The 25153-nt window shown below is 44.1% G+C and overlaps 2 protein-coding genes across 10 annotated transcripts in view; one reads left to right on the top strand and one right to left on the bottom strand.

Moving 5' to 3' along the window:
• The window catches only part of LOC126986716 (diacylglycerol kinase theta-like), a 130266-nt gene extending 120568 nt beyond the window's left edge, over positions 1–9698 (top strand). For 6 of the 7 annotated variants that reach the window (XM_050843077.1, XM_050843078.1, XM_050843079.1 and 3 more), the window contains one exon: positions 3856–9698. In XM_050843077.1, coding sequence (XP_050699034.1) covers positions 3856–3981 — 126 coding nt within the window. In that variant the 3' untranslated portion in view covers positions 3982–9698. The other variant, XM_050843080.1, reaches the window with a different exon arrangement.
• Positions 3017–25153, bottom strand: part of LOC126986718 (interleukin-1 receptor-associated kinase 4-like) — a 26013-nt gene continuing 3876 nt past the window's right edge. For all 3 annotated transcript variants that reach the window (XM_050843087.1, XM_050843086.1, XM_050843088.1), the window contains exons 3-9: positions 23387–23556; positions 21209–21683; positions 20541–20655; positions 16279–16434; positions 15882–16037; positions 14980–15042; positions 3017–11412 (exon numbers count right to left, since the gene is read on the bottom strand). In XM_050843087.1, the coding sequence (XP_050699044.1) occupies positions 11230–11412; positions 14980–15042; positions 15882–16037; positions 16279–16434; positions 20541–20655; positions 21209–21683; positions 23387–23556 (1318 nt within the window). In that variant the 3' untranslated portion in view covers positions 3017–11229. The remainder of the gene's footprint in view (positions 11413–14979; positions 15043–15881; positions 16038–16278; positions 16435–20540; positions 20656–21208; positions 21684–23386; positions 23557–25153) is intronic.

Consider the following 25153-nt stretch of genomic DNA (forward strand, 5'->3'; position numbering starts at 1 on the left):
GCCACAATGCTCAAGAAGAGTAAGATCAAACAGCGCTACACCGAGCCTTCTCTTCAGGGACCCAATGGCGACAGGGACCCCGCCGAGCCCTAGACCTTCCCTCAAAAAACCCGACCTCCCCCCCCATAAACCCTTGTCCCTTAAACCCAACCGAACCTACACCAACCCCAATAAACCCTTGCTCCTTAAACCATTCCCATTAACCCAACCGAATCCACACCAACCCCCAATAAACCCTTGCTCCTTAAACCCATTCCCATAAACCCAACTGAACCCACTTCAACCCCCATAAACCCTTGCCCCTTAAACCGACCTGAACCTACTCCAACCCCCTCATAAACCTCACTATCAAATCCCTCTGACCCTATGATCCCCTCCCCCTTAAAATCATCCCCCATAAACCCATTTTCCTTTAAACCCCATTCCCTGTAAACCCATTTCCATTAACCTCACTTAGGCCTATACCCTCCGACGCCCTTCCCACCATCCTGTGAGTCTGTTCTTCTCTTTACCCTTTTTCCATACCCTTTTTCATACCCTTTTTTCATACACCTCGTCTGTCTCGAAACTCCTTGCCATTAAACCTTCCTTCCCCTCGCCCATGCCTTATAAACCTGTCTCAAAGCTCTTCCCATTCCCTAAACCTGTGTCCCATTTTTAACTTTCATGCCCCATTTACCCATATCCCAAAACTTACCTACCCATTAATCCATGTCCCACTAACTCCCATATCTCATAAATCTGTCCTTAAACTCCTCCCTCCCCCATCATCAACCCACGCCCCATTAACTATCATTACTCATATACCCACATCAACAAAATACGGTTTCTTTAATGACCCTTCATCTAAAACCCATGTACTTTTTACCCCTTGTCTCATCAGCTTTTTTTTCATAACCCATTCCATCCCAAATCTGCTTTTCATATTATATCCAGTCTCCAATTTGCTTATGCTATTAGATTCCCTGCCCATTGATTCCTGATCCTAAAGCTTTCCCTTGATATACCGTGAACACATCCCTTCTAATGTCCTGCCTTGAAACCCCGAAACCTGGCAATCATCCCTCTTTTTAAATCTCCTCCTGACCCCCGCCCCCCCTCCCATCACATACTCCTTCATCCCTAACCACTGGACCCTCGTGAAATCATGTCTCTGAAATCCCCAACATCAAGTCCCTGAATTCCTAACATCCAGGCCCTAGCATCACTAATATATACAGTCCCGGAATCCCTAACATCCAGTCCCTGAGCGTAATAACTTTATTCCCTGTATATGTCTGCTTTTCACACTCATGTTACTAGTTCATGTCCTGGATGTTTTCACCTTTTAATGCTGCCTCCCCCCTCCCCCCCCTGCCCCTTAATTAAACCCTGTGTCAGCTTTCTAAATTTCTATCTTATTTTGTTGTTTTCTTTTGTCTTAATCCAGTCTAGTGCCCTTTCCCCCCAAAATAGCCATTGAAACTTTATCCCTAAAAAAACTTTCTCTGTCTTTAGATTTTTTTTTTCCTAACATACACTGAAGACTCACCACAGCGACGTGCACTCTTGGCCTCCCGTTCTTTATACCTTTGTTCGGAGCAGTGTCTAGCGGGTGTTGCTATTGTCCGTAATACATAATCTCAACTCTTATTCCCTAGACAGCCTGACTAGACCTGTCCCTCCACCCCTTTCTCCGTCCTCTCCCTAAGCACCCCACATCACCTCTAAAAAAAACATTCTATATGTATCCTATAAATATTGTGGATCATTACCAAAAGATGTTCCCTGACCCACACCCAGCCTGTCGCCCCTTGCCCAGCCCTGCACGCAACCCCTTCATTTCTTCCCTTCCCTTCGTTCCTGTTTAACCTCCTGGTCCACTTGCCCTTCCTTACCCTTCCCTCATTCCCCATCACATCCACCTGTACCTTAAATCCTGTGTAGTATATATTTTGCGTCCCTAGATATACCCTGGACATAACCCTCCAACCTCACCCCTTCGATCCTTAACCCGGTAGCAGCGACGGGGCAAATTTTTGCTATGATATAAACCCCCCAAAATAGATAATGCATAAACTGATCACAAATGCGTCGGTATATATTATGAAATGGTTTGTGTGAGTGATGATTTTTTCTCATTAATTCGCTCAGAGGGGCCTTTAAGAAACATGATCCCCGCAGCTACCGCGTTAAAACTAATGGTCCACTCTCCCCCTTACACATCGCTCTTCCCCCATCATTAATTAACCTTCTACACATTTTGCCTGCCCCTTGATATGCCCTTCAAACCCCCAAACTAATGGTCCACGCCCCCCTTCTCCCTTACAATTCCCTCACCCCCCACCACACAAGCCTTCACCCTTAACCCGCTGCACATTTTGCCTGTCCCTTTATATACCGGATGTCTTGCCTTCAAACCCCGAGACCTGGCGATCATCCCTCTTTTTAAACACCCTCCTGACCCCTCCCCCCTCCCATCACACACCCTTTCACCCCTAACCACCGGACACTCACCCTTCATGCCCCCCTCCGCCCCCCAGCGCCCGTAAATGCATCCCTAGCTAGCTGCCTCACCCCTGGTTAAAGCTTGCCCCGACTGCCCTACGCAACCTTACCCTGTCCATGTGTCCACAGCAGCAGCCCTCACCAGCCTTGCTTCTTGATCCCCTCAGTGTAGTAATATTAACAACCTCTCTCTCTCTCTCTCTCTCTCTCTCTCTCTCTCTCTCTCTCTCTCTCTCTCTCTCTCTCTCTCTCTCTCTCTCTCTGGTCTCTTTTTCACCCGTCTTCCCACTTTCATCTGTCGTCAGTTTTTGTTCCCGGGCAAGGATGAGTTGACAACCGCGCCCGTCCGACCTTTCGTCTCGCTCTGTCTCGAGTGCTATTATTATTATTATTATTATTATTATTATTATTATTATTATTATTATTATTATTATTATTGCTGTTTGTTCCTTCATGTGTGTGTGTGTGTGTGTGTGTGTGTGTGAATGAATCTATTAGTAAGTCTTCCGTTTTCTGTTCGGGAGATTCAGTGTGTGTGTGTGTGTGTGTGTGTGTACTTGGACTGTCTCTTCGTTTCCGGAGTGAAAGAATATGCCTCCAACCCTTCTTCCATTCCTCCTGTCCTCCGTCTACTACTACTACTACTACTACTACTACTACTATTATCATCCCTCATCCTTCACATCATTAGTTTTTGCTCCATTTCTTTGTCGTTCTGCTTTTCCTTCTGCCGAGTACACGTAGAAGTGCTTGCCTCCACCACCACCACCACCACAGCTTCCTACTCGTCCATCTCCTCCTCCTCCTCCTCCTTCTGCTGCTGCTTGCCATTGCCCTTCACTCTCGCACCTTTCTGGACATTCGTCAAGTCTAGTGTTTATATCCGTGCGTCTCTACTTCATGCTGCACCTCCTATGTATTCCTATGTATTCCTCCTCCTCCGCCTCCTCCTCCTTGTCACTGCCTACCACTCCGACATCTTTCTTTATATCCCTCTAGTTTGTTTTTACATTCGTGCATCCTTACCTCTCGCTGCACCTCCTCCTCCTCCTCCTCCTCCTCCTCTACTTCATCTGCCTTCCCCTCCTCCTCCTCCTCTTCCTTCCCTGTCTCCGTTGCTGCGCCATTCTCTCCTCCTTCCCCCGACTCACACAGGAACACCATATCCTTCACACCTTTTCTCCTCCTGGTCTTCGTCTGTCCTTCCTCGCACCCTTTCTCACTTCCCCCCACTCACACTCCCGTAGCCTTCTTACAAGTCTTTTTACTCTCCCTCTCTCCCTGTCACTCACTCTGCCTGTCGTCGCGTGCACCCTTTCCCTCACTCACTGTCTCATTCACCTTCCTCTCGCCTGCCGCTCCTCACAGGCTACCATGCTGAAGAAGACTTCCAAATCCAAGCTGAAGCGACGCAACACCGAGCCTTCGATGGCGGGGGGTGAGGTGCCCCGCCTAGAGGTACGCCCAGATCCCGCTTCCTCACACCCTCTCTAGTGCGTCACATCCCACCTCCAACCCCTCTGTGAACACCCACCACCCCCTTGACGCCTCCAGAATGCCCCCTCTCCACCCACACCTACACCCAATACACTGCCTCCTCCTCTTCCCTCTTACCCCGCTACACACCCTTCTTTTTTCCTCTTCCTCTACACCCATCCATCGTCCTATACCTATTACACGCCTTCCTCATCTTCCTCCTCCTCCTCCTCCTCCTCCTCCTCCTCACATTGCCTCTTATCATCCCCTACACCCCATACACTCATCCTAGTCACCCCATCCCAATACCTTGATCTCCTTTCTCCTCCCCCTCCCACCTGTTAGCATCACCCCACACCCTCATCTCCACTCCCTCATCTCCACCCCTCACCTTCCTCCACATTAACTCCATTCATCTATCCACCTGCGTTCCTCCACCCTATTTTATCCTCCTTCTCCTAATTCTCCTCCTCCCTCTACTTTCCTGGTTATTTCCTCCACGTCCTCCATCCCTCCCTCCCTCCTTCCACCTTCCCTCCCCCACTCCATTCCTCCTCCTCCCCCTCTCCTCCCCTCCCCCCCCCATTGTCTCTCCCCAAGCAGCAGAAACAGTCGCCATCCAACAACATCAAGAACAACAACAACAACAACAACTAACACCTGTCCTCAAGACCAGTTTCTTACAAGACTGAAAAAAAAAAAACCGGATGCGGAGAAAAATGAAGAAAAAATGAAAACTGGCGGCCCGTCGTGACTGGAAAACACATGACTAGTCCGCCAGTCAGTCAGTCAGTCACCCAGTCAAGACATTCCAAGCGAGTGGAGGTGCAGGAGGGCTGACGTGATTCTTATTGTCATTTCTATTATCTAGCAGTTCCCCTCCTCCCCCCTTCACTCCCATCTCCTCTCCCCTCCCTCCGCCCCTTCCCATCACCCGACGCTCGATCAGGCTGACTCACGAGCTTGTGGGAGTTGTCACCCTTCCCTTTCCCCTCACCCTTCCCTTCCCCCACCGGGTGACTGACTCAAGAGTTGCCACGATGGAACCAACCGAACGGACCACAAGAGTTTGGCCACGTGCGTCGTTGTCTGTATATTATGAAGAGCAAGCACGTCTTTTAGTGGCCCATTATTATTATTATTATTATTATTATTATTATTATTATTATTATTATTATTATTATGTTAGGTTCGTCGCCCATTATATTAGTATTTGCTCGTTTTCTCTTCGTGTCCCTCCCTCCCTCCCTTCCACCCCTGCCTTGAAAAGCGTTCTGAGCTGTTCTAAAAGAGTGGCCAAAAGCTTATATGATCTTGAGGTCCCGCCACGGAGCACCAAACAGACTGTATTCAGCGGCTTTCAGTGCACGATGAAGGCGAGGGACGGCAGGCGCGGTGGAGGTGGAGCTGCCGTGAGTGAGCCGTGAGTGGTTTGCGATCTCGAGACAGGGCGAAGCAAGCAAAGAGAGGGCTGCCCGCTGCGCTGCCCCAGACGACGGTTATGCGTCTGAAACAAATTTACTCCCCATGAAGTTGCCACGCCCCCTCCCCTCGATAAAGTGTTTTCCAAGTGCCAAAGCAATGTGAGCAATGTTGGTGGTGGTCATCGTCATCACCAATCAATCTGTCTTTTGAACGGCTCCAATTAAGGTCCTCTCGCTTGCTCGCCCCCTCCCGCCCCTCTCGGCATCCCAGTTGATCACTCGCTTCGTTCAGTTGCATTTTGTATATAGAGGATGTACATGTTCTTCATTTATTATCTCTAGGGATATTATGACAAAGATTTCAATACCTCAAGTGTCGTTCCAAAGGTTTACTGACGAGTTTTGTTGACTCATTTACAAAGGTGTAGTTATCATTTCTTTTTTTCTCATGGATCAACTTAAGCAGCGTCAGGATAACCAGCACCATGCAATGTTTCGTTACCTGATAGTCTGATACGTAAAGGTTGTACACACTTAGCTAGAGTTTACTTTCTACGGTTTCGTATATGTAGGATTTTATGTATAATTTTTTTGGCCAAGTTCTTTCATTTGTTTGTTTATATAGTAAGTGTTTCACCAGCAATGTATGTTAAAACGGTACCTCCACAGTATTTATTTTGTTCACTGTATGTCGTGTCCTGAGAGGATTGTAATGGCTAGAGGCAGTCCTTTTAGCCCCGTGTCCTGAGAGGATTGTAATGGCTAGAGGCAGTCCTTTTAGCCCCGTGTCCTGAGAGGATTGTAATGGCTAGAGGCAGTCCTTTTAGCCCCGCGGCCACCATTGTTTACTCACAAGGGTGCCGTAGCATGGCCTCGCCTCGCTCCACTGACCAACTCGAGCTCTGGACACCCCAAAGAACTACCGGTGACCATAAGAACCAAAGAGATCTCAGAGCCATCGTTCACTTTGATGTCAGGAAGGTACGTGAGTTGCCTCGACGAAACACTGAATTTCCCTTTGTTACCTGGAACACGTTTGGTTTCTGATGACTGCAAGGTGTGTAGCTACTAAGCCCAAGTTGTAGCATTGCCATAAAGAGAAGAGGTCCAACTCCAACAGCGATTCAACCTCTTGGTGGAAATAATTGCCGCCATTTTTATCTGGGTATATATATCACATGGAAATCACGAGGTCTGTTAAGGTATATTGAGTTGTGACTAACGCCTCAGGACTGATGAGTTGTGTGTGCAGACATCCCTAGAGGGTTGTAAAGGTTGTGACCGTGAGGTTGACACATCTTAGGACACGCTTGTTTTAGTAGTGTCTTGAGTTTGCGTGTGCCATGTCCCAGCAGCACCCCGCCAGTTGTGTTGCCGGCCTGCAGCGCCCACCACAGCAGCACGCAGGCGACATGAGAACCGAGTGAGTGGCACAAGAACTACAACGAAGCAAGCATCAGAAAATTATTATTTGTCTCTTGATTTTTCTTCCATAGTCATAAGACTTGCACATAAGTGATATTGAAAAACTACCTTATTTCATTGAGTTTGTGTTAGATAATCTGGGGTTACCATCAAAGTCGGCTGCATTTTGTTTAATTAGTTTGTTCACTGAATGCATCAGTTACAATCATTTTATACCTTAGTATGTTTGATGTGTGGCTCATGAAACTTTACCACTGTGTCTCTAAGTTCACACTCAGGCATGCTGGGGCTGTCCCCAATGCATTATGTTCTTGAGATCCTCCATTGCTAGTACCGTACTGTGTCTGCCATGTGCAGTCTTATTTTTAAGAATGACCCCTGCTTATTTTTTTTCCTTGCTTTGCCTCACCTGTGGTTTGCACAAAGTATGGTGGTTCTTGAGACAGGTCACTTCTATGGAAAACTAGTGATGTGCATCCTGCCAGGTCGCTGCAAGCCACGCCACCACCTGATGCACTTGCAGTGACTTGTTGGATGCCACAAGTATATTGTCAATCAATGAACACACGCAGATTAACGATACTACAATAGATTGTAAACACCAGTGACCATATTCAGAAAATAGTAACTACTTCCCATAATCTTAACAATCTCTTATGAGCTTTGAAGCAAACATGGTTCTTCTTCAGCCCAGAAACTTACCCAGTGGGGTCTTCACAACAGTTTTCCCCATCCATTGTCACACTCTTAACAGTTTAGGTGACTCTCCGATGGCCATGGAAACTGAACCGAAACCCCATGATGGCTGGGAAGCTTGTCTTTATATCCCAAGGAACTGTATCACCTGGGACTTCTGGGCTGGCTTTTTATGGATCTCTACTCTCCTGTGCATGAAATCTTACTGAAGAACCCAGAGACTTCAACAAAGCCATCATGTGTCACCCTAGTAAATGGATCTTGACACAACAAGCTTCCCCTCTAGGTGGAAGCGTTGGTGTATTGTGTATTCTTCCCTCCCTCAGCGCATCCCCTTGAAGGATAACCTACTCGCTCATTTCGTGTAAACCCTTGCCCCTCCCTGCCCATGATTCCTTTTTCAGTGGTATCTGATGTATGTTCCCTCCCTTGTCCCCACCCTTTAAGGCCCAATATTATACATGGGCAACTCCAGTGGCTGTTATTAGGTGTTGCAACCCTTGTGCCTCCCCCTCCTTAGGTGTTGCCCCCGCTGACCCCCTGTGACGTAGACACAGTCGATGTGTTTCTTTTTTCTTCCATAAGTGATCACTGTGCTCTTTGGCACCTTGATGGTGTTGCCATATATTTTTTTCTGAGTGGTTTCTAGTGTTGCCATCATCTTAGTGGTCCCTTCTACAGTGTTGCCACACCTTAGTGGTCCCTATAAGCGGCTATGCCACCTCCCCAGTGGTCCCTGCACACTGGCGCCACACCTCGATGGCTCCTCCACAGTAGAGCCACTTCAGTCATGTCCTCCAGAGTGTCACCCACACGGCCTCTGCCATATTATATTACTTCCTTAGTGGACCCTTTACAGTGCTACCACGCCTCCGTGGCTTCCCTAGCATGCCATGCATTGCTGGTCCTGTTACGGTGGTACCAGTGGTCACCTATAGTGTGCCACTCCCTCAGTGGTCCCTATAGCACCCCCATCCCTTGTGGTTCCCTACAGTGTTCAGACACTTCTTCCATGGTCCTTGTAAATTGTTACCACTCCAGTGCTCCCTCTACAGTGTTACCAGATCTTCAGCAGTGAACCAGTACAGCATTTTCAATTCCCCTTCCCAAAGTAACCCTACCAGTGTTGCCGTATTTTCCTCGTGGTTCACCTACTGTGGTGCCACTTTCCCAGTGCTCCCTCTACATGTCCCCATATCCAGTACTCCTCATACAATGTAACCACTTGACCAGTGGTCCCTCTACAGTGTTGCCACCTTCTCCCCAGTGGTCCCTCTACAGTGTTACCACCTCCGCGCTTGGCCGTGTATGGGCGCGGTGTTGCTGTAGTTCTTCCACGTTGTGTGTCGTCTCGTATAGTTTGTGGTGTGTGTGCTGTGAGACACACAGACAGACAAACAGACGGTCAGGTGGTTGGGGAGTGTGAGTGATGAGTGAGTGAGAGGCATGATGGTGGTGGTGGCCTGGGCAGGCTCCCTCGGCATGAACACTCCGCCACCACCACAAAGGACTGGCCAGCGTGGCGGCTAGTTCCTGCCTCCCTCACCCCGGGCGAGTGTCGTGTGAGTGTGTGTTGTGAAGGTGGCAGCTGCCACTCAGTCGGCCAGCCAGCTGGCCAGCCTCCGCGCTGCGGGGTCCGGACTGCTGTTCCTGCCGCCACTGTCGCTGGCACTGCCGAGAGTCGTCATATCCAGCCAGGGTCCACCGCATATCCGCCAGGCGGCCGTCCCGCCCACACGCATCTGCGGGCCGCGCCTCCTGGCCCGGGCCGCACTCGTGGTGGCCCCCCTGGCCCTGGGCCCGCGCCGCCCGCTCCAGCAGTACAGCGCCGGCGGGGGTGCGGGCCGGGCCACCCCACGCGCCACCCGGGGCTCAGTTGTTCATCGAACAATTGGGTGGCGCGCGGGGCCGTCGACAATCGCGTGTTGTTGTGTCGCTGTGGCTTGTGGTGCAGCAGGCGGCGCGCGCGGCTCACCCAGCCGTCGCTGCCGGGAGACCCGCGGCCAGGTGGACCGCCCGGGCCACCCGGCACCGACCTGCTGTCCCGCCCGCGCCGCCCGCCGCCCAGAACACGCCCACACATGTCAGTATTTATTCAGTTTAACCTGCAATAAAAGTCAAATCTATATTCATGTGGATTATAGAGTGATAACATTCGTGAACATATAGAATATTACATGTACAAATATAGCCTTGTTTTATTGTCCTGCACACCACCAAAGACTTGTAGGCAAGTGGGCTTTGCCTGCTCACTTTCTCTCCCAAGAAATATCATAGTCCTCATTTAATTCTTATAATTTATTTCATTTTCAAATATGTATATAAAGTTTTCTGATAGGTGAAATGTTCTATAAAACTATACAATTTTCTTAAGACTGGTGAGAAATATGGACTGTACACTTAAAAGTATTGAACAATAACAATGCATTTCTAAGACAGTGGGAATCACAGATTATTATCATGGAATTATCAAAATATATATTTTTGGTCAGAGGAATATTACTTATGTGGTCTAAAAACTCAAACCACCATGCTCTCTGTTGTGGGCTTTTTTCCACACTTTGTTGCCCTTGAGCTGTCTCCTTTGTTTTAAAAAAAAAAAAAAAAAATATATATATATATATATATATATATATATATATATATATATATATATATATATATATATATATATATATATATATATATATATCAGTGACTTTACATCAGGACTGAATTACAATTAGGTTTTAAAAATAGCAACTTTCCTCCTTATTAAAATGATTTTTTTTTTACAGCCCAGAAGCAACTCAAGGGCAACAAAAAGATGTAGAGAAAAAAAAAAAAAAAAAAAACCCACTTACAGTTGCTCCCACATAGTGAAAAGTATAGAGTGGCCAAAGGAGAGGTCAATTTCGGATGTCTTGATACACTCTTCTTAAGTAGGGGAGGGCAGGGACATAAATCCAAGAATTTGACTATCATGAAAACTCACTGTCATAAAGATTACCACACAAACAGTTGAACAGTCTGACGTACAATTGCAACTGATAACTTTGAAATGATATGATGAGTCAAATACATTGGTTCATTGAGTAAACCATTAGACCCATACTTCAAAAAAGTACCAAACTTCCTCTACCATAAGTACCATGAGTACTAATTGCCACAGTTTGGTAGACTAGAGAACCTGCAAAATCTAAAAACGCATATTTAACTGAAAGATCCCTAAATGTGAAATCTCCATTGACAGTTTGATGAAGAACTTTAATTCTGTCATGACATTGCTTAAATACCAAAGGTTCAATAAACTAGAGCCAGTCTTTTAAAGTATTCTTTTTATAATTACATTGATGATATCACACAGATTGATCAAACTGATGGCTCACGAGTATGAATCATCAGATTTTGACTTTACTTTCTGGCAAAAGTGTGTTTGGATGGCTTAAATGAATGGAACAAGCATGTCAGGGAGTGACAAGTCAGGCATGGAAGATTCAAATCTTCTTACCATGAGGTACTGCATTGGACACATTTTCTATCCTGACTTATCTAAGTTACTGTCTGTGCCCACCCTTCTTATGAGAGCAGGATTCATAATTATCAAGGAAAAATTAATGACCTGGAGGAGACCTATCAAGGCACAACATATAAAAACTCAAGCAGTAATTACATTACTTCAGTAATGTATTACTGATTGAAACAAGTGTAAGCACATTCAAATTCCAAGTGAATCCAAGCATCATGGGTTTACTATTTTTAAGTAGTTACGGAGGGTTTCGACCATCGTCGGTCGCTTCTTCTTGGCCTCCGTGCACTGGTCAGCCAGAGCAAACAGCTGGGTGGCCACATCCATGTCCCACTCACCAGCCTTCTCATCCAGTAGTTCCCCTGGCTCAGCCTCACTCTCTTGGATGAATGACAACTGCAACATATTACACTGTCACATGTCTGGCCATCAACTTAATACTAAGACTGCATGTGTTGCCTTTAAGCACGAAATTATTCAGAATTGTCTTCTGGGTTGAATACCTATTATTCTCAGTATATGTCACTTGGCTACTATTGTAATAAACCAGTCACCTAAGTAGATTCACAATGAGGATATGCAAAGCAAATGAGGGAAGCAGTATGTGATAAAAGTTCAAGGAACCCATTTCTTAGTTGAACAGCCCCTTTCACATACCGTATGTAAGCAATTTGTTGTTGTTGGCAGCAATCTGCAATCTAGTGGTGCACCCTGGTATTTTATGCACAAAGTTTCTGGTGTAGAGAGTATATTAGCATTTTGTTAAAGTATGTTCATCAAAGCTAAGACACTTGTGTGCTCCTTTTACAACACAGAATGGTGAATCATTGTTGACGCTGTAATTTTCATAATTAACACCACTTAGTGAACGAAAATGGATGGTGTACCATGGTGCAAGCATGCCACTGCAATGAGACAAATTTTCAGACACTGTTGCCTACTTGAACTTGGCAGTCCCTAAGTGGAAGACCACATATCACTCTCTCCCTAATAAATGTATGTGGCCTATCAATGAGGCGTATGGTAAAATTTTCACAATTACAACAGTACTCACTAGAGTAGCCTTTCATACTTCTGTACACATGTTGTAGCTGACACATGGTGTGTTTGTTGTATTGTATGCAGTGAGAACATGAGTACCCCCTTGAGTACCCCAAAGTATTGCCTTACATCCTATTGATATACTACATATTTGTATATTAGGAAAGTAGTGTGATGCCTTACCTTCCAATTAAACACTGACAAGTTCAAGAAGGCAACCTTATCAGTACAAATTTGTCTCATTACAGTGATATGCTTTCAGTATGATGACCCATTCATTTTCCCTCAGTAAGTGGTAGTAATTATGAAAGTTACAGCATTTAGTATATTAATGAGCCATTTTCGTGTGGTAATAATATAAACACTTGTTTTAGCTTTGATAGGCACTCCTTCACAGAGTACACACACACTCTGCACTTGAGAACTTTGTCCATATAACTCCATTAGTTTTTTTTCTTCTGGCGCCACTCCCAAGTTCAGGCAACCAGGTAATGCATTTTATAATTGTGTATCAATATTGAAATGTTTGTGTTTTGATAATGCCTACCTTCTTTATTTTCCCTGCCAATGACAAGTTGTACCAGTCATGGACAACTGTTGCACACACTTCATTCCACAACTTATCTGTCAAGTTTTTATTAGAATATTTTTATGATTGGTCACAGAGGGCTGTGCATTTCTCTGCTTCAGATATTATAACATTCATCATCATCATCATTTCGTTTAATGTCCGTTTTCACTCTTCCTGAGCGGTTGGACGCTTTATGGCTCTTCTCCATTCTACTCTATCTTCTGCCCGATGCTCATCCAATCCCATCAATGCCAAGTCTTCCTGTATACACCTTCTCCACGTTTTCTTAGGTCTACCAACTGGTCTCCTTCCTTCTACCTCCAATCTCCCTAAACTCCCAGCACTGTATCCTCCCCTGCTCTCTTTACATGTCCAAACCATCGGAGTCTTTCCCTTCTGAGCACTGTTTCCAGGTCCTCTACTCCACATCTGTTAGCTACATCTGCACTGGACACACTGTCTTGCCACCTGATCCCCACCATATACCTCAGCAGTCTGCAATCACTTGCTCTCAATACCTCCATCAGTTTTCTAGTTAGAGCCCATGTTTCTGCTCCATACAACATCACTGATCTAATACACACTTGGTATACCCCTGCTCTGCTCTTTAGAGGTATGCTACGATTCACAAGTAGACTAGCCACCTCCCTCCACTTTAATCATGCTGCCACCACTCTCGCTCTCACTGCCCTCTCCACTCCTGCCTTACAGTCCAGAACATCTCCCAAATAACAGAAATGTTCTACCTCAACCAGCTTTTCTCCATTCACCTCTAGTTCATCCCTTTCAGTTTCTTGTCCTTGCTGTCTCCTTACACAAGCTGGGCATGTAAAATTCTGCCCTCCTCTTACATTTCTGAGGCCTGAGGATCTATGGTGGCACCACTGCCTGCAACATGTGCACAGGACTGAATTTACACCTACTCCCTTCCCACAGCATCCACATGGATATTTTCCTGATTTAATCTTTTCTCTTGCTTCCTTTCCAGTCACCATGCACTTTGTTTTTTTCCATATTAATTTTCAAACCTCTCTCCTCCATTCCTTCCTTCCATTTATTAAACTTTTCTTTCACTTCTCTGCTGTCTCTGCATTTACTACCAAGTCATCTGCATACAGCAGCTCCCATGGTGCCTCTCCTTTTGCTTCCTTTGTTGCCTCCTCCATTACTGTTATAAACAAGAGCGGGCTAAGGGCAGATCCCTGGTGAACCCACACTCCAATTTCAAACTCATCTGATGTTCCCACCACTGTTTTCATTCTTGATTTTGTACCTTCATATAGTCCCATCACCGATTCAACCAATCTTTCTGGTACTCTTTGCCTTCTCAATGCCCATCTTATAATTTCCCTTGGTACTCTGTCAAATGCCTTCTCTAGATCTACAAAAACATGATTCAATCCTCCTCTTCTCCATAAACCTTTCCTGAAGCCCTCTCATAGTATATATTGGTTCAGTTGTTGATCTCCCAGGGCAAAAGCCAAACTGACATTTATCAATTCTTATTATCCTTCTCGGCCTCTTCTCCAGGACTTTTTCATATACCTTCCTGCCATGCTCCAGTAACCTTATCCCCCTATAGTTACCACATTTCAAAGCATCTCCTTTCCCTTTAAAAATGGGTATAGTGTAGCTTCCTTTCCAGTCTTCTGATATCTCTCACTTTTTTAATACATCGTTTAACACTCTTGTCAATTCCACCACTCCTTCCTTTCCTGCTGCTTTTATTAAATCTACTGTTAGCCTTGTAGGTCCTGCTGCTCTACCATTTTTCATTTCCTTTATTGCTTTTGTTTCCTCTTCCATAATTTTTTTCCTGCGGGCCTTCTACTTTTTCGGTCTCATTTATTGTATATTCATTTTCCTCATTTAATAGTTCACTGAAATATTTACTCCATCTTTCCAATAACTTTTCTTTTTCCACCATGATGTTCCCTCCTTCATCTTTTACAGACCTTGCCCCAACTGCATCTGCTCTCTCTCTTTTCATTTGTTTCGCAATTTTAAACATCTCATTTTTTAAATTTCTCCCTTCTCTCTCCCTCACCCACTCTTCTGTTGCTTTCTTCTTTGCCTTCACTACCTCTTTTCTTGCCTTTATCTTCAATTTAAATTAGCTGTTTCTACTGCCTGCCAGAAAAAAAAACAGATTCACCAGTGATTTCTTTTTTGGCACTTAGCATATTTTTCTACTGTGTGTGAGGGCTTCCTTAAAAACATGAAAAAGAGACTGCTGCCAGCAGCAAAAAATTGCTTGTGTGGAGATCATATATTGTCTGAACCAGTAAATGACTAGGCTCTGCTTTGCATGAGAAAAGGAAGTGACTGAACATCACCAAGAAAATAGTTACCAGGTCACAACCCTCACGCTCCTCTTGATAAGACGGCAGGCCGGTCAGCAACTCCAGCAGCACCTGAGGCACAGAAACTCGTATTCATATTTATGTTAGGAAATACACTTTGATAAACTGAATTTACACCTGTACGAGTCTATACATTATTAAAAATTTACGCTAAAAGCCCTCAAAAGAAACCTTTTCATGAATTTAAAAAATACAGCAACACATCTCATATTATCCTACTTCTCCCTCCTCACTAGAATCTGTTTCCAATGGCACAACATTAAGATGCCTATGACTTTAGGGAAAGATAATTAGTATTTAAATTGCAAATGCCAAGATAAATTCATACAAGTAATCTGACACTAAACTTCAAAATAGATCAAGAAGTTTAGTGCCCTGATTTAATATTTTTTTAAAGCAATTATTGATGGGAATCAGAAGAAATAGCAACTGAGGGTGATACCTAAAAACTACTTCTCAAGTATACAAGACTAAGGCATCAGCACCACCGTCCCTTCAGTACCTCTAACAAAGAGAGTTAAGCTATTGTGGCCTGAATCCTAATCAGGGGGCCATTTGTTGGACTAGAGAATAATCACATGAGCCAGGTGCAGAGCAAACACCTTTCAAAATCAGTGTAAGAGAAGAAATAGAAGAAATTCATTAACTGACTTCATTATTTTTCAAGACATGTACACACATACACATCAGTTTTTTCTGAAACATTCTTTTAACGGGAATTTATTTTGCAAGGAAAATTAGTTCCCCAAATTGTCTAATCAGTGTCTGTTCTGCATCGAATATTCTCTTAAGAACTCCTTGAAGTATAAGAGAGCAAATCAATCTGCAATAAGCTGTTCTGAGTACATCAAGAAGAAATGTTGTACAAAAAAATCTTTCTTGTTCCTTACAATGCCAAAGCTGAAGGTGTCCATCTTGACAGAGATGTCTCCCCTGAAGGCCTCTGGAGCCATGTAGGCCGAGGTGCCAAACACAGTGGTGGTCTTGATGAGGGTTGCCGTTTGGGTGCCGCCGCTCCCCAGGCGCACCAGCCCAAAGTCACCAACCTGGCCAAGAGAATTACAGTAATGTCACTCACATCTGCACAAATTTAATAATGTCCTTCCCTTTCTTTTTCGCCCTAGAGCTGCCTCCTTTACTGTAAGAAATAAATAAATAAAAAGGAAGACTTGGGTGTCACTTTTTTACAGTACTGATTAAGAGTGGAACTCAGTGCACCACTGTACTGACAATTCAGTCCCCAGCGAGAAAGAAGCAATGACTTGGTTCACCTTTGTGTCCTCTTACCTTGGGGATAAAGTATTCATCTAGCAGAATGTTAGCACTCTTGATGTCTCGGTGGACCAAAGGACGCTCCTGCTGAGTGTGCAAGTACACAATGCCTCGTGCTGCCCCCTCCCCAATGGCCACCCGCATCATCCATTCCAGAGGAGGAGTTCCACCCTGGTAAAAGGCAGTGACTGAGACCATTATCCACAAAAGAAGATTGCATCATTTTATTCATTATAAATGACCAAACAAATCAGCTACATTCCATTCCACATCACAAGAGAGTTGGCATTAAGAGTTAAGCATGCAGTCAGTCATGTAATACTATTAAAAAAATTACACTATAGTGCAGGACTATTCAACTTTTGAGCAAAGGTCCAGTTAGACAAGTTCCAATGTATGCAGAGGTCTGGATAAATGTTATACCTGGACCCCGGGCTCCAGGAGTAGCAAAATGTAAATAAATAACACAAAGGTCCTGGTGATGGATTCTTGCAAGTGTATTTCCTGGACTGACTGTAGGGCCAACAGTCAGTCCAGGAAATACACTTGCAAGAATCCATTGCCAGGATCCTCATGTCATTTAATTATATTCTCCTGGAGCCTCGGGTCATATGTTAGCTTGTTAGCTGTATCTAACATATGAGAGGAAAAGATAGGTGGGACTGTGTGGCAGAGTGGCAGGGAGGAAAGGACCTGTGGGAGCCAATGCAAAAGTGATCTTGCCAGTCTGGTTTCACTATAATATACATTAATAAATTTAAATTTAGGGAGATAAGGCACAAATATACTTCTTGTAAGTCTTTGCAAAAATTTACTTGTACCCATTACGAACTTTTTTCAAACAAAGGATTTTTATCATATTAGCATGGATGGGATCTTTTTCATACACAGTCAAACCTCAGTTTACGAGTTTAATTAGTTCCAGAATTTTGCTCGCACACCAAAACTCTTGTAAACCAAAACGAATTTCCCTACTGAAATTAATGTGAATCCCATTAATGCGTCCTATATCCCCACCCAAATATTAACAAAAATCATTTTAAATGTTATTTTATACAGAATAAAAGTAATTTTGCTAACAAATAACAATGATAAATAATATAAAACACAAATCAATGTGTTCCAGTTGTTACGGAGACTCCCGCAACCGCTAATTACGCTGGAGGTGTAGGCTTCACACCGGGGTTTAGCAGCCACAGTTTCCCTATTCTTGAGGCACCAGAACTACGCTTGACCATCAACGTGAAGCTAACCCAACGTATCGTCCGAGATGGAGGACGGACGGGAGTCAGTCACATCCCCGAGGGCATACAAGCTGCTGAGGCTCACACACCGTTCCATTCCGTAGTATCCACTGTTCCTGTTTTCTTCTTTGCAGCACCATCCCTTTTAACCACCTTTCTGGGGGACATTGTTAAAACACAAAGAAAGCACAATGTAGTGCTGAAAACACAAAGATAGCACACCAGAGCACAAATGTAATCAGACATGAGCGGCCAGGTGCTATCTCTGCAAGTGTACAAAGCGGACTGAGATTAGTGTTGCCACCCTCTCCTCAAAATATGGAATGTCATTTGTTCTGTATTTGGCTGCTGAATGGTTAAGCAGATAAAATTCAGTATTTTAAAACTGTAGTGAGTGCATTTTTCAGTGAATCACAAAATTAGTCCATAAAATTGTTTGTCAAGGGTCATCGTTAAAATACGTGTACAGTACGCGGCGCAACATCCATCCCCCCTTACTTCTGCCTCCACCAGTAGTGGGCAGCAGTTGTCAGTCATGGCTGGCTAGAGAGAATTTAGGGTTGCCACCCGTTCCTTAAAATATGGTTTCGTTCTGTATTGGAGAATGGGATGTTGTGTCTTATTTTTCTGAGCTCAAAGTGGCAACCCTAACTGAGACTATTCCCATTGTTTTCTGCTTTCCGCTGAACGCTCTCGTCTTGCAGCGAACGATGGGAACCCACGTTCACGTCTTTGACTTGTACAAAGAGACACACTAGTCCTCGTTGAAAGACCGACATGGTCGGCTGGGCTGACGTCAGCTGATAGAGCCGGTCTGTCGGCATCCTCCTATCCCGTTCATGAGCCATCACCCAGTAATGGCCTCTGGTCCCTCCTCGGAGGGACGTACACTCTTGACCCTGACAGGCTCCATGTAGCCTGTGTCCCCACCCTTGCTTGAGGTACCGACAAATATTGGAAAAAAAAAAAAATAATAATAATAATAAAAAATATAAAAAAAAGACGTACAAAAAGGATGCTTGTACACCAAGTCATAAACCAAGGCATTTTTTTGTGACATTTTTTCCTCGTAAATCAAAACACTTGTAAACTAAGGCACTCATGAACTGAGGGGACAAAGTTGAAGTGTTCAGCAAGCTACAATGCTAAAAATCAAACAAATTTTCAACAACTATTCTGCCCTTCCCTGTGGCTAAACAATTTAGGTACCCTCTGTTGACTTATTTTTAGGGGTTTATATTTGTTTACAATCACAATATAATTCATAAATCTTTCTGCAGTTCTGATATTTGTCTCCCTTCATAAACTACAGAAGTGAGGAACTGAAATTGAGCATGTGAAAACAGCTCCAACAGCTGCTAACTAATTCCTTTGTTAATTGTAAAAGTTGGAAAGTTTCGTTTAGTTGGCGCAACATCTGTGGTCATATGCCGGAGAGAGACAGAAGGGGAAGGAATTATAGGAGAAGGGAACATATCCCAGGAGACAGGACACAACCCCCGATTAATACCTGGTACCCATTCACTGCTGGGTGGACAGGGGCGTAGGGTATTGGAATAGCTGCCCAAATTTTTCCACTCTGCCCGGGAATCAAACCCGGGCTCTATCGGTTGTGAGCCGAGTGTGCTATTTGTAGTTTTGCAGATCCACATACACAATATAAACAAGAAGTACTAAACATTAATTTTACTGTGTGCTACTTGAGTCAGTAGTGATACTTTAGTTTAAATAGGAAATGGAACAGTTGAAGACTAAAAAAAAAAAAAAAATAAATAAATAAATAAGAAAAAATAAAAATAAATAAACTCCTGTAAAGAGAGCAAAGGAAGATGGCAAAGGAGGTGATAAAATTTAGTTCCAGGAGTGTCTTGATACTCCTCTCTTGAAAGAATTGCAAATTGTCGGAAGGAAGAAATCCAATAGAGGAGTGGCTGTTTCAGAGTTTAACAGTGAGCAGTGAAAGGAGTGAAATGTAGGTATTGGTAACTCTTGCAATAGTAAGTGAAAATCTTTAGAAATCCTCTCTATGTATCACTCCATAGTTTTGTTCACTGTGATAGTCACCACACAGAGGGCCGCTTTCACAGTCACTTGTTTTGATCGTTACCAATGGCGGCGATCGACGCTATAGTTTTCCACGTGAAACTTGCCGATGGGGTAGTGGCGGCTGCAGAGGAAGTGAGAGGTGGTGAGAGTGTGTGGCAAGGTGCGGGGCTAGGCTAACCCCGCAGCTGCCACTACCCCATCGGCCAGTTTTACGTGGAAATACTATAGCAGCAATCGCCACCATTGGTAACGATAAAAACAAACAAAATGACTGTGAAAGCGTCCCTAAGCCATCTGAGCAAACGATTCACACCAACACAAAACTAGAAAGGATTCACTACATCAATCAGTTTCAACACAACCAGTCAACCCAGCCAGCCAGTCAAGAACCAGTTATTCCACTCGTAATCACTCTCCAGTCACCCACAAATCATCATCATTTCTTTTAATGTCCGTTTTCACTCTTCCTGAGCGGTTGGACGCTTTATGGCTCTCCTCCATTCTACTCTGTCTTCTGTCCGTTGCTCATCCAATCCCATCAATGCCAAGTCTTCCTGTATACACCTTCTCCACGTTTTCCTAGGTCTACCAACTGATCTCCTTTCTTCTATCTCCAATTTCTCCAAAACTCCCAGCACTGTATCCTCCCCTGCTCTCTTTACCTGTCCAAACCATCGGAGTCTTTCCCTTCTGAGCACTGTTTCCAGGTCCTCTACTCCACATCTGTTAGCTACATCTGCACTGGACACACTGTCTTGCCACCTGATCCCCGCCATATACCTCAGCATTCTGCGATCACTTGCTCTCAATACCTCCATCAATTTTCTAGTTAGAGCCCATGTTTCTGCTCCATACAACATCACTGATCTAATACATGCTGGGTACATCCCTGCTCTGCTCTTTAGAGGGATGCTACGATTCACAAGTAAGCTAGCCACCTCCCTCCACTTTAACCACGCTGCCGCCAAATCATGCATGGAAACCCACCAGGCAGGCGAGACGGTCCTGCAGGCTGCCGTTGGCCATGTAGGCGTACACGAGGCACCACTCTGGCCCGTCACAGGAGTAACCCACCAGTGGAAGCAGGTTTTCATGGACACACCTGCACAAGTCAAGTACATTATGGTTTACAATAATTTTCAATATTATACTTAGTACTATTATCGTTACATATCATTCTAATATTCATTACGATTATTATATGTAATTATTAGTATTGTTTTGATTATAAAACAGTAGTAGTAGTAATAGTAGTAGTATAGTAGCAGTAGTATAGTAGTAGTAGTAGTAGTAGTAGTAGCAGTAGTAGTAGTAGTAGTAGTAGTAGTAGTAGTAGTAGTAGTAGAAGTAGTACCACCACCACCAAAAATGAAAGGTACAGTCTGCCTATAAGGCTACTGGGCCACACTTCCATTCGCATTTTAAGTATTAAGGTGCAGCCACATGTGCCTTTAAACATAAACACCGGTTTTAACATGTCTGATACATATATGCAACAATGTAGACAATACTTTATCACGATTATTATATGCAATTATTAGTACACTGTAAACACTGTTGAGATTTCTGATATTTCACTAACACAGACATTACAACACTCAAGATCAATGTTACAAGTATGGATCAAATCAATGAACAGACAAAACAATGCTAACCTTGAGAGAACTTCAATCTCAGTTTTGAACTGCTCCTCTACTTTGTTCTCTCCAGAGGAGAGTTTCTTCACAGCCACCCTCTTCTCATGTCCTCTCAGCACCACCCTGGCCATGTACACCACACCAAACGCACCCTCGCCCAGCTTATTGCCCCCCAAGTCTTGTGGCAGATCACTGAAGTTGTTGGTGATCTCCCTAATGGTGGAGAAGGCAAAGTGAGTAAAGCCAGAGTCCTCCAGCTCCTGCATAACCTCAGAGTCCAGCTGTGGAAGACCCTCTTCCTGGGGCTCACACTCCAGGGCCCTAAGCTCCCTCTCTAGCACTTGTGAGGCACCCAAGTCCCCATTCTCAAGCCCTTCATCCTCTCTGCTGCCACTGTAGATGAATTTGTAGTGGGCGTGGCAGTCCTCCTCCAGTGCCTGGTCCAGCTGGTCCAGGGCATCACTGTCTCCTGTCTCTCGGGGCAGCGGCTCACCTGTAGCCAAACATTGTTACACTGTACCACCTCACCCCACCCACACACTTGTACACTACTCTTTAGAAACTCAGTTCATTTAAGTTCATTATCTTCTTCAAATTTGTAAAACTAATGAGATCACCTACCTTTAACTTGTTAAAATTATATGCATACTTAATTATTAACCCTCTTGCGCACGATGACGCGTTTCGCGTCATCAAGGGTAAAAGGTCCTGGCGCACGATGACGTGAAACACGTCATAAAAGTTTTTAAAAATTGATTAAAAATTAAGTTTTCGGTGAAAGTGCGTCAAATTTGGGAGCGTCATTTGTTGGGATAAGTTTCTAAATGGTAACATATGGCAACCTTTCTAAGGAGCGTAGATGAAGAGCTTTGAGCGATTTTTATTTGTGAGCCTACTCTGACAGGAGAGGAAAAAAATACAGTTTTCTCGGTGTAACTCGGGAACTAATAGGCGTATGAGGATTTTGAGGATGCCATAAGAAACCTCACTAAATTCCACTTTGAAACATATATTCGGCTAAAAAAGTTGGCCCACAAAATTTGGGGCTAGCGAGTGGGGAAGAGTTGGTACTTAGGGTTTATTGTCTACAATACTCTGAGTCTTTACGGAGACTTGAAACAAGTTTGTATTGTTTATATATATATATTCCCCTCTATTTTTATTTGCGCATGTTCTAGTACAAGTCTTTATGAAGCCATTGATACCAAATTTATTGGGGTACAATATCTCTGTGAGGGTAAAATACGTCCGGGAATGTAGAGTATCGCGCCGGCAAAAAAAGGGCTGGTCAGGCCTGAGAAATGCATGGTGAGTGGAACAGAAACTTATTGGAAACTTTCGGTGCGCGAGAGGGTTAAGAAGTATATCTTAATTTTTTTTTCTGTTATCTGCAGTTTTATATGCTTTACAATGTCAGTTGTGTCACTGATAGTGTACAACCTCAAATATCATTAGCGGATTTGTGGGTACTGCTGGGACCTTCACACACACACACACACACACACACACCGGATAACTGGGGAAACATACAATCTTCTTAGAAACATAAAAGCAGCATTTACATATTTAGATGAAGAAATGGTGAAGAAACTAATAACATCGATGATACGTCCAAGACTGCAATATGCAGCATTAGTGTGGTCACCTAGATTGAAGAAAGAAATTAGAAAGTTGGAAAGAATACAAAGAGCATTCAATGGTGAGTTTTTGTTACCTTTCCCCATTAGTAGTTATTTTTATATATAAATGTAAGTTTAGTTGTTAAAGGCTAGTAAAATTGAACAAAAACAATCAATTCTTGTAAAGTTCATCTATGTTTGCTTTTTACTATTTAAAGTTTGCCCCAAAACTAGCAGTTTCAGAAACCAGTGACATTTTTACAGTCTCTTGTTACTGCTAGACATGGGGCCCTACTGTATTTTATGTGAGTGTTTTTCAATTAAATTTTTGTACATAATCACTTCTGAGTTCTTGTTTGTCACTCCAGCCCGCAGGCTGCTCCCTGAAGTTTCACTTGGCCCTCACTCTGAAAAGTTTGGCCATTTGGTCTAAATTGATGGTGTATAAGCTGGTATTTTTGAAGAGCAGTGCTGCACACTGAGATGGTGATGTGGAGAGAAATAGCATCAAGAGGGAACATAGACAAAGTCCTACACCAATTCAAGGCTATAATAGTGAACCCCAGGGCCACCTTACCATTGAGGACATTGACAGTGAGGTAGTCCATTGCACGGTACAACTTGGCCAGCTGCAGGAGGGCCACCAGGTCACCCACAGTAGGTCGTTTCCTCCCGCTGGTTCCCCACTCCTCCACCAGTACCTCAAACCCTTCCCGTCTATCTCTTGCACACTCCTCTGACACCAAGCTGGGGGAGGGAACAGCCTGCTTAGTAAATGCTGACATTTTTTTTTTACCAGACTAATGAAGGAAAAACCTGCACCCAGTGTTCATGATACTCTAAAACACACTTGTGAAGGGAACAATTTGCATACTGGCTTGGAAAGAAGCTTGCACTGTAAGAAATGGTATGTCGTCAATGGCTAACAAAACCGTGACAACTTTCCACAGGGCTGTGTCTCTGCTCTTTGAAATTTAATATAGCTATAAATCTATCAACAAAGCTTAGAAGCGATCAACCATCTTCTCACCCCAATCAAAAATAATAGCATGATCTGAAGTTAGCATATTGCAGCCTCCAGCCTTGAATCATGTACTTCCTGTTCAGAGGGTCTTCTGTAAAAAGATGTTGAGTAATGCATAGTGGAGTCATCAGTGTAGGAGTGGATAGGACAGTTTGTTGTGGAGAGAATATCAACGAACAACAGAACGAGAGTGGAAGATAGGACAGAGCCCTGTGGGACACCACTGTTGATAGGTTTAGGGAGAAAACAGTGGCCATTTACTATGGCAGAGATAGATCGGCCAGAAAGGGAACTGGAGATATAAGTACAGAGAGAGGGATAGAAACCATAGGAGGGTAGTTTGGAATGCAAAGATTTGTGCCAGACTCTGTCAAAATCTTTTAAGATATCTAAGGCAACAGCAAAAGTTTCACTGAAATGGCTAAGAGTGTATGACCAGGAGTCAGTTAAGAAAGCAAGATCATCAGTAGAATGCACCTTGCGAAACTCACAATGGCAATAAGAAAGAAGGTCAGAAGTTATGGTAAATTTCTAGATTGTCACCCGTGGGACACTGTTGGATGAAACTATTTTTCTGGTAGTTTTCGGTGTGCTATGAAATAATCTGCCAACTGTTTCTGTCGTAAATCATTAAATCACTAAGAAAACGAGACTTTTCAAAGCCTGTTGAACACCCACCACTGCCGCCGCTGCAAAATATCTTACAGAGAGGTTCAACTTGCTTACTGTTTCTATATTTCATTTACTGCTCACAGAGATCACAAGTGGACAAACTACAGAAGTCCCCGTCGCTCATGGCCTCACTGTTCACGGATACGCTTATACGAGGGTAGGGTATTTGCAACACCCCCCGCCAAACACGGATGAAAACTCACATATTTGCGGTCTGATCCTTACTAAGTGCCACTTTCAGTCACTTTTATTTGTTTTGATCGTTCCCTATGAGCGGCGATCACCGCCACAGTATTTCCACATGAAAGTGGCCGATGAAGTAGTGGTGGCTGTAGAGGAAGCGAGAGGTGTTGGGTGTGCGTGGCAAGGTGCGGGTCGGGGCTAACCCTACAGCTGCCACAACCCCGTCGGCCAGTTTCACATGGAAATACTGTAGCCTTAGAAATCCATTTTTTTTATTTTTTTTTTATTCAATCAAGATGGTAGAATGAAACCCTATTTTCCCTATTTGATTATAGACCTGTCAATCGCGGATTCGCAGATCACGGGAATCTCGCTAAACCAAATATACTTGTGAACGGCGGGGGGGCTTTTGTAGAACAAAACCAGGCAAATTAATGTTTTCCTGTTGTGCATTCCCCCAGCACG

The sequence above is a fragment of the Eriocheir sinensis genome, chromosome 62 (genome assembly GCF_024679095.1).
Source record: "Eriocheir sinensis breed Jianghai 21 chromosome 62, ASM2467909v1, whole genome shotgun sequence".
Taxonomy (NCBI): domain Eukaryota; kingdom Metazoa; phylum Arthropoda; class Malacostraca; order Decapoda; family Varunidae; genus Eriocheir; species Eriocheir sinensis.